Source organism: Sciurus vulgaris, assembly GCF_902686455.1.
Source record: "Sciurus vulgaris genome assembly, chromosome: 1".
In the NCBI taxonomy this organism is placed as follows: domain Eukaryota; kingdom Metazoa; phylum Chordata; class Mammalia; order Rodentia; family Sciuridae; genus Sciurus; species Sciurus vulgaris.
In genome coordinates this window covers 206,298,529-206,309,119 of record NC_136461.1, presented here as the reverse complement: position 1 = coordinate 206,309,119, position 10,591 = coordinate 206,298,529, and the positions used below count along the sequence as shown (strand labels likewise).

Below are 10,591 nucleotides of genomic sequence, written 5' to 3'. Positions count from 1 at the left end.
ATGAGCCCCCAAATATTGCAAACCTCCTGAAATTAGGTGCTTTATTGAATTGTGCCAAGGTTAGTGTGCTAATGGTGATATTATAATCATTATATGACTTGACTTCATGCTGCGGTGGAGATTGAGGCATGTAGGAAGTCTCTATATAGGTTTTTACATTTTAAGTCAACAATTAGTTAGAAATTTAAATGAGGACTTGAAAATCTTCAGTCACCAGGGGATCAAAACCGTTGGTCTTCTCCAGACATCCAAAGACAGGGCCTATTTTCCACAGGGAAAAGAAATTATTTTCATTACCTATTCAGCACATTCACCAGAAACAAGACCATAGAGCATAGAGATGGTTTAAAATTGAAACAGGTTCAGGTTGAATTTTCCAAAAACAAACAGAACAAAATGATAGAATGAATAAAATATACCTTTTGTGTTTGCTTTACAGTTGCTAAAATAGATGCTCAGCATAGCTAAATAACTTCTTGAAAATCATAATTAAGGTATGACTGTGTTTGGAATCAAACAGATATGTCAGTCTCTTCCGCTCATTGTGACCTGAGAGGGTATAGAATGTAAGCTGTCCCTGCCCATCCAGAAGGATGCTCAGATAATACTGTCCCTGATGACCGGGAAGCTTCAGGTCAAGCAGTGCCAGCTGCACGGCTTCCAAGGAGCCTGCGCAGAGCCGGGGAGTCTGATCCCTGAGAGCATCTGGGCCCAAACACCATGAGCATTTTTCTCCATCAGAGCTATTTCAAAAGTCTGTGCCTGAGCCATGCAGCAGCCACACCGTGCCAAGAACGAACCAGTGTGAACGCCTGTTGGTTGTAAATGTGAGTCCAATGACCACCTCTATAATTTGTGATCGTGCCATAAATTTGCAAATGCAATTGTCCTACAGAGGGCTTCAAAAGAATGGAAAGAGAAGCAGCCAAGAGCAGGATGTGATCTGCACAAGGCAAGAAATCCCTGCTCCATCAAAAGTCAAAACAATCCAGAATGAAATCTGCCTGCTTTTCTTTCTCCTCCTTCCTTCCTTCCTTCCTTCCTTCTTTCCTTCCTTCCTTCCTTCCTTCCTTCCTTCCTTCCTTCCTTCCTTCCTTCCTTCCTTCCTTCCTTCCTTCCTTCCTTCCTTCCTTCCTTCCTTTCTCTTTCTTCCCTTCTTTCTTAGTTTTTATAATCCTTCCTCCAAGATATTTGTCCAAATGGAGAAATACCGCATGCACAGTAGAAAACACCTACAACTTTACATGACTTACCTGAACATCAAGTTTTTTGCACACTGTTTTCTGGTAGTTTCAGTATTTAAACACAGGAAAGGAAGGAGCCCAAGGAGGAGAGTAGGGGAGTCAGTGAAGAAAGAACGTCAAGATGAATTAGGAAATATGGGCTCAGGTCTTGCATCCCCCTGACCTGGAGAAACCTTTCCAGTCTCTTTACACAACCACATCCTGGGATATTTATGAGGATCAACAAATTAGTACACGTGAAATTAACTCATGAATGTTCAGCAATTTCACAAGTCTGAACCATCCAAATGTTGACTGGTTTTTGGATACAACCTGCGTGCCAGGGATACGCTGCCACCCATGTGGTGTCCTTGGGGCACTCCATCTCCTCTACCCATGCTGCTGCCTCTGTCCCTAACGCTGTCCCCACTGATGCTTTCTTCCTTCCTTCCATTCATTGGCAGTTCTTTGATCGAGTCACCCCCTCAGAAAGTATTTCCTGATCATGACATAAAGAAAACACAACTTAGAGCCCCTAATTGTTTTTCTCCCATTCCCTTGCTTTATTTTGCTACTTGGTTATAATTATTTTACAAATTTAATTTTAAAACAAAGGAATCGAAGTCTGCAGGCATTTTCCTGTGAATAATATAGCTCACATTTACTGAGCAATGTGTCAAGCCCTAATGTAAGTGCTTTAAATATCTTATTAACCATAGTTTGGTTAATTTACAAATGTACTTTCTTCTTTAAAGTATTAAACCATTCAAATGGGGAGTGAATGGAGAACGAACTTCACCTGTGTTAGTAATCTGAGGTAAAGCCTGCAGGATGGTACTGATCCTGCTTGTGTGTGTGTCCCCCACTTGGCTGTGTCTTGCTCACTGTTGCACACCAGAACCTAACACAGTTTGCACATCATAACTGACTGGTATGTAGACTTTGAAAGAAAAAAATGTCCACTAAGTGTCAATCGCCCTAGGCCAGGCCTAGCCCATGGTGACTGACTTCACCATTTGCCACATTGGTAGGCTCTCGGTGACTCTGCACTGCCATCTTCTCTGTCAGGTGCTCCATATCATTGGAACCTGGCACTTCCCAGCAGTAGGTATGTGATCTACCTCTTCATCTGTGGGCATTCTGAAATTCACAGAGGTTCACTGACATGCTGGGAGGCAGCAGAGATGTTCACACCAGCTTGTCTCTGAGTCCGACATCTTTCATTCTCTCCTGGCTCCTCCTGTTTGAAAACTGAGGGCAGGTGTACTACAAAGCCGTCTCCTTCTCCACTGAGATGTACTTGACTAGAACATAACTGCCAAAGAAAATCCATCTCCCAGGTCCCTCTTGGCAATCCCCTCAACAGTCTTTCTGCTGGCAGAAAATGTCGAGTTTTAGATTCTGTGCCAGGCTGTGTGCTAGGTGCTGAGGAAATGCAGCGGGATTCCATCCTTTATCACTTTCCAAGGTCCTTGTGTTAGTGAAAAAGACCATAATGTGAAAAGAAACTACACTGCAAAGGGGTCAGTGTGTTCACCAAAGACATCCTAGGCAGAAGTGGGGCATCAAAAAAGGCTAGGCAGGTCTCTTAGCCCTTCTGATCTGATGATTCTGTGTTCCAGCCCCAGCCTGGATTTCTCTCTCTACTTTAGAAAAATCCACCACTTAATAATGCATGAGGGACCATTACCTCGAGGTATAATTATGCTTTCCCACAAATGACCTATGCAATTACACCAGAGTGGTGAGCAGCAATTGCAGGAAGCTAGAACAAGTGCACGGGCATATAATGCTATGAAATGAGCCCATTTCAATTTTCCTTCTCATAACTACATAAAAATTGCATTTGCTTCTATCACAGACATGTGCAGTAAAAAAATGAAAAAAAAAGCATCAGATTATCTACTCTGATCTTCCACTAGAAACTATGTTTTTCTTCCTGTCACTCTGTGATACACTTTCCAGAAACTCAGTCTGTTCAAGTATTCCCAGATAATAGGAATAATATTGAGGGACACAGGATACACACCTCATCACTCAGTGCTTGTACTTGGGAAATCTGTGATTCTTGAGCTGCCCCCACCATGACCAGCCTGTGAATGGATGGAGGTCAAAGCAGTGGTGGGAAATTGGTCCAGGAGAACCAAGGTGAGCCTGGGATATAAAAATGGGGACAGTGTTAGAGTCAGAATCGACATCTTGTTTGAGTAAAAGCAAGGGTCATGCTATTGATTCACTGCCAAGGAAGAGGAAAGGTCAGCTTGCCCTGGCTCCCTTGTGGAGCCTGGACACCCGCCTCTGCCTTCTTTGCCTTAGTTTGTATTAATGTTTGGTATGAAGGGTGGGGATGAATATCATATGGATGCAGGGTATTTTGTAGGAATAAGTATTTTACAAAATTTTAATGATTTTGTTTCCTAATCCTAATCAGTATCAGTTAACCTCAAAACAATTACCTTAGTGTCTTAGTCATTATTTTATATAGTGGGTTTTTTTTTTTTTAATTTAATGGTTCAATCATTACACAATTGTTGGACATTAAAATTGATTCCAAATTTTCTCCTTCTTTAAAAAATACAATTATAATGAACATCATTATATGAGAAACTATAAAATTTTTCATTTATTTTAACAGAGTAAGCCATTTTAGACACAGTTTAAGAAGAAAATCAGCTATGAAGTCAGAGGTTTATGTGTTACTTCATTCCCTGTGTGTGTGTGTGTGTGTGTGTGTGTGTGTGTTTAAAAGAGTGCTTTCTGACTTCCAAGCTCATTCCACTAACTTTGTCATGTCACCTTCTGTGTACAAAAAGATTTGTTAAAAAAATAAATAGTTACGGGATAAAAGATGTTGACATATGTGTACATTCTCGCTTAAAGCAAAAACCTACTTTTGGATTAAGGTCATATTGAAAAGAGAGAAGAGACTCAGGAACAGATGAATTTAGGAAATATCCTGCCCCAAATGCTCACCAGCAGGATAAACGCAAAGAAGAGTTAATCCCCTGGAGCATTAGTCTCTCTATCCAGGATTGTGTTTTCAGTGTTACAACACCCTGTCATCTGGGCAGAGCACTGTGAGTCTAAAGAACAAGGGTGGAACCGGAGTTAATCCTCGTTCAGCCTTTTCAGGTCCCTGGGTCAGTCTGTCCATCCTTCTATCATTCCTTCCTTCCATGTTTATTTTATTTGAATTAATCATATTCTTTAGCATCATCAGTCCTTTAATTCTATATTCCTACTACTTGAAAAACAAACCTGTTCTATTCCAACAGCTACGTAATTTTATATGTTTTCATTTAATTTATTCTTCCTCTTTATCTTATGGTAGAAGCTTACATAATTCATTTTAGATTGTTCTCTTAAGAATTTTTAAAATTATCTATTCTTTAATCATAAGTGCATTTTGTGCATCAATTTTAAAAGAATTATTGGTGCATTATAATTATACATATTAGTGGGATTCATTGTTAGATATACATACATGAACACAAAATAATTTGATCAATTTTGTACATTTCTTTAAATTACAAGTGTCAGAGAATTTTTGGTATTTTTCTCTTTATCATTTATTACATTATAACTAGAGAACTACCCACATTATTTCAATTACTTTAAATGTATTGAGATTTTTAAATTGTTCATATCTGGTCTATACTGGTGAGTAGTCCACTTTCATGTATAAAGAATATTTAAGTGTGGTTGGATAAACTGTAAATTAAGTCAAGTTGAATTATTAGAGCATTATGCCAATTTTCCATATTTATACTGATTTTCTACTTATACTCAGTTGCTGATAGAGAAGTGTTGAAATTATGGATTTGTCCTTTCTGTTATTTGTCCTTTCTATTATTTTTTCTTTATTTTAAACTCTTTTATTAGGCATAAGTGCATTTAATATTGTTTAATCTTCCAGATAAATTGACTCATTTATCATTTTGAAATATACCTGTTTACCTTAGTTTGTATTCTTGTTACTTTGTCTCTAGTATTCTTATTATTAGTATTTCTGGTATGTAATTATTTTCTATTATTTTACTCTAAACTGGGTCTTTATATTCAAAGAGTTTTTTTTTTTTTTTTTTTTAACTGGTGAATATTGGTTTTGTAGAAAGGTGGGATTTTATAAATAGCAAATGTTATGTTGATGTGAACATTGATTTTAGGTGTTACCTTGACTGGACCAGGGTATACACAGAAAATCACTAAGTCATTCTTTCTGGGTGTGTTGCAAAGGAATGTTCAGAGGCAGTTGGCCACACCAGTGGCCATCTACTCCGGAGGCTTTTGGACTTGCACTGACCACAGGAGAGCTCCCCACTACCATTGCCTGGCTCCCAGCCTTCACACCCAGCCTTCATGGACTTCTCAGCTCCCACAATCAACAGAGCCAATTTCCCTAACAAATCCCTTCTTATCTACACATCAGCATCCTACTGGTTGCTTTCTTTAGAGATGGAGCTGACTTGTTTTGACTAATGTTGTCACCATCTATGACTGTTTAACCTTTTTTGTTCGTTCCTTTTAGTTACACATGACAGCAGAATGTATTTTGACATATGCATACATGGAGTATACCTTCCCATTCTTCTGGTTGCGCGTGATGTGGAGTCATGCTGATCATATATTCATATATGAACGTAGGAAAGTTATGTCCTACTCATTCCACTGTCTTTCTCACTCCCATGCCCTTTCCCTTCCCCCTAATCACTGTCCACTTGGGTGAAACTTCAGTCCTCCCTCTCCCAACTCCACTACCCCTGCTATTGTAAATCAACATCCACATATCACAGAGAACATTCATGCTCTGGTTTTTTTGGATTGGCTTATTTCACTTAGCATGATGAGCTTCCAGTTCCATCCATTTACTGGCAAATGCCATAATTTGATTCTTTTGTATGTGAGTAATACTCCATTGTGTGTATGTACCACATTTTCCTTATTCACTCATCTGTTGAAGGGCACCTTGGTTGGTTCCATAGCACAGCTATTGTGAATTGAGCTATGATGAACATTGACATGGCTGAGTCACTCTAGGTTGCTGAGTTTAAGCCTTTTGGGAATATGTCAAGGATGAGGATAACTGGGTCAAATGCTGTTTCCATTACAAGTTTTCTGAGGAATCTCCATAATGCTTTCCAGAGTAGTTGAGCCAATTTGCAGTGCCACTAGCAATGTATGAGTGTACCTTTTCCCCCACATCCTTGCCAACATTTTTTGATACTTGTATTCTTGGTGATTGTTATTCTGACTGGAGTGACATGAAATCTCAGCATAGTTTAATTTGCATTTCTCTAATGCTAGAGATATTGACCCTTTTTTCACATATTTGTTGATGATTCATATTTCTTGAAGAGTGTGTTCAGTTCCTGTGCCCACTTATTGATTGGGTTATCTGTGATTTTTTTTTTGGTGTTAAGTTTCTTGAGTTTTTTATATATCCTGGAGATTAATGAATGCTCTTTCTCTCTGAGGTGCAGGTGGCAAAGATTTTCTCCCACTCTGAAGGCTCTCTTTTCACATTATTGATTGTTTCCTTTGCTGTGAAGAAGCTTTTCAGGTTGATACCATCCATTTATTTGTTTTTGATTTTACTTCTTGCACTATCAGAGTCTTGTTGAGGAAATCAGTTCCTAAGCTGGCATGATGGAGATTTGGGCCTACTTTTTCTTCTAGTAGATGCAGGGTCTCTGGTCTAATGCCTAGGTCCTTTATCCACTCAGAGTTGGGTTTTGTGCAGGGTGAGAGATAGGGGTCTAATTTCATTTTGCTAATGTGAATTTCCAGTTTTCCCAGCACCATTTGTTGAAGAGACTATCTTTCCTCCAATGAATGTTTTTGCGCCTTTGTCTAGTATAAGATGACTGTATTTATGTGGGTTTGTCTCTGTGTCTTCTATTTTGTATCATTGGTCTTCATGTCTGATTTGGTACCAGTATCATGGCATTTTTGTTACTACGACTCTGTAGTATAATTTAAAGTCTGGTATTGTGATGCTTCCTGTTTCACTTCTCATGCTAGGGATTGCTTTGGCTATTCTGGGCCTCTTATTTTTCCAAATGAATTTCATGACTGCTTTTTTCTGTTTCTTTAAGGAGCATCATTGGAACCTTAATAGGAGTTGTGTTACATCTGTATAGGGTTTTTGGTAGGATTACCATTTTGACAGTATTAATTCTGCCTATCTAAGAACATGGGAGATCTTTCCATCTTCTAAGGTCTTCTCCAATTTCCTTTTTTAGTGTTCTGTAGTTTTCATTTTAGAAGTCTTTCACCTCTTTTGTTAGATTGACTCCCAAATATTTTCTTTTCTTTGAGGCTTTTGTGAATGGGATTATTTTCCTAATTTCTCTTTCAATTGATTCATCACTTATGTATAGGAACACAGGTGATTCATGGGTGTTGACTTTATATCCTGCTACTTTGCTGAATTTATTTATTAGCTTTAGAAATTTTCTGGTGGATTTTTGGGGTCTTTCTAAATATAGAATCATGTTGTCAACAAATAAGGATAGTTTGAGTTCTTTTCCTATTTGTATCCCTTTAATTGCTTTCATCTGTCTGATTGCTGTGGCTAGAGTTTCAGGGACTGTGTTGAGTGGAAGTGGTGAAAGAGGGCATCCCTGTCTTGTTCCAGTTTTTAGGGGGAATGATGTTATTTTTTTCTCCATTTAGAATGATGTTGGCCTTGGGCTTAGCACGGATAGCTTTTACAACATTGAGGTATGTTGCTACCATCCCTAGTTTTTCTAGTGTTTTGAACATGAAGAGGTACTGTATTCTGTCAAATTATTTTCTGCATCTCTTGAGATAATCAAGTGATTCTTGTCTTTATGTCTAAAAATATGAAACACTTCACAAATTTGTGTATCATCCTTATGCAGAGTCCATGCTGATCTTAGTATTGTTCCAATTTTACTATGTTCGCTGCCAGAGTGAGCACCATCTTTGACTTTGAATTCAGACATTTAGATGGTTTATATTTAATGTCAATATTAATATGATTCAGTTATGGAATTTGATATTTGTCCTCTGTTTGTCCCATCTGCTCTGTGTTCCATGTGCTTTTGAGGAGGTTGCAAATTCTGCTCCTCTGGGATATATCATTACACAATTGTCAGCAGGCCCAGTAAATTGATAATATTAACACATTTTCTATATTACATAATTCTTATCTACTTAATCTATTTGGTTTCCTATAGAGAGAGAAATTATTTTCTCCCGTTCTTTCTCTTTACTCCAAATCCTTTTAGGTTTTCATCATTTTTTTCTTTTCTTTTTTTACTTAGCTATTTCATCATAACATCCTTAGGAGTGTTTTTTTTTCTTTTTTCTTCTGATTATATTGTTTGATTCTTTTCACTTGATCTTTTTAGGATTTTTCTGACCTTCTTGGATATATGGATTGATCTCTTTTTTAAAATTTATTTATTTTAATTAAAAATCATGAATTTACATAGGGCAATGTTGTTTGATCTCTTTTGTTAATTACATAAAATATTGATCCTTTTTCCTCATTTTTAATTTTTTTTTTTTTTTTTTTTTTTGTCAGTCTATCCTCTCTCTCAACTTCTGGAATTCTAATTACACACACCACACATCACACATTTTGGAAAATGTAATGCTTCTCCACAGATCTCAAATGTGTTGCATTTTTTTTTTCTTTTTTCTTTCTTTATCTCTGTGTTTGAGTAATTTTTTTTTATTATCTTCTTTTAAGATTCACAAATTGTATTGCTTTATTCAGTATACTGAGAAGTTCAAAAATAATTCTTCATCTTAGGTATCATGCATTTCCTGTCTTACAGTTCTATTTGACTCCTTTTTTATAATCTCTGCTGAAGTGACTCAACTGTTCAAATATGACTTCTACCTTTTAACTTTTTTATCATGCTTATTTTAAATCACTTGATAAGAACTCAAATCTCTGTGCTGCGTCTGGGTCTGATTCTGTAGAAAATCTGATCTTTTGATGATGCAAGGAAATAATGCCTTTGTTTTATCTCATTTTTTAAAAGAAAATTGCATGTGGCACATTGTGTTAAAGAAGAGTGAGAGTATAATATTATGATGCTGTATTTATACAATAATAAAAATCTCTATTTCAAACTCAAGTCATCTTTATTATTTTTAATATTGGGGTACATAATCTTTAGCAGTTTTAGAAAACTAAGTTATTTAAAAATATTCCTTCAGGGAACTTTGGATGGTGTAGAGGAAAATGGGGTGGGAGAAGGTAGGGGAAGGAAAGATAGTAGAGTGAGACAGACATGATTACCCTATGAATATGCATGATTACATGAATGGTGTGACTCTACGTTGTGTACAACCATGGACATGAAACGTTGTACCCCATTTGTATACAATGAATCAAAATGCAGTCTGAAAAATAAAAATAAATTTAAAAATTCCTTCAGAAAAAAAAAAAAAAGAACAGTAAGAGTGAGGGAAGTAATATTTACTTCTGTTTAAGAAAATTCCACTTTTGTATCAGACAGTTAGTGAGGGGGTTGGCGTGAGTCTGGCGTGAGATGAGCTGGATATGATCTAGGTGCCTCGGTTTCATGTAGGACAGAGCGAGCTTACCTTGCTCAGTACCAGCCCACCACTGCTGTCCGCTTGATGTGAGGTCTGGAGTTCTGGAGGAAGCTTCCCTGATTCCCTGCTTCCCACTGAGACTGCACAAAGCCCTGGCTACCTCACTTTCAGGAGGACTCTTTCTTAGTACCACTTACCTTCTCTCCGTGGTAGGATTTCATGATCTACAATCAGAAATATATCAATATCCATTTATATTTAGTTTAATAACTACTGTTTTCAATACTCTTTCTTGCTTCTAGAGTTTCAGGAATTGTATTTCCTCTCCAGAAACTTCTTTTAGCATATCATAAGTTAATGATTTCTTTTAGCTTTCATTACTACAAATGCACTTTTTAGAAAACCTCCATTTACTTGTAAACTAGTTTCTGGAGCTATAATTTACATGCAATGAAATTCATCCATTTAAAGGGTACACTTCCATGAGTTTCCACAACCTTATGCAGTACACCTCCATCAAAATGCAGAAAATTCCCAGTCCTTCAGAAGGGACTCTGCCCCTTCCTAGGCAATGGTCCACTATGCCACCTCCTCCAGTCCTCGGCTGACCATCAGTATGCCTTGTCATTCTGGAATCTCAGGGTCACCTTCAGTGTGTAGTCCCTTCAATCTGACATCATGCTACTTTAGAGAGTTACACATATTGTAGTGAAGGCAAATACTGTATTCCATTTTATTGATGTGCTACATGTGTACTTTAAAAGTACTTCAATATTCAGCTATATTATGGCCGTTTTCAATTCAGGGATACAACAAATACAGTTACTATA

General features: G+C 37.4%; 1 protein-coding gene across 2 annotated transcripts in view; it reads right to left on the bottom strand.

Annotated features, from left to right (window-relative positions):
• Positions 1-1,445: 1,445 nt before the first annotated feature.
• Positions 1,446-10,591, bottom strand: part of LOC306648414 (uncharacterized protein) — a 171,603-nt gene continuing 162,457 nt past the window's right edge. For both annotated transcript variants that reach the window (XR_013760373.1, XM_079118555.1), the window contains 2 exons: positions 3,253-3,377; positions 1,446-1,722 (listed from right to left, as the gene is read on the bottom strand). Coding sequence is in view for 1 of the 2 variants with exons in the window: in XM_079118555.1 (XP_078974681.1) it covers positions 3,261-3,377 (117 nt within the window). In the remaining variant the exon portion in view is untranslated. The remainder of the gene's footprint in view (positions 1,723-3,252; positions 3,378-10,591) is intronic.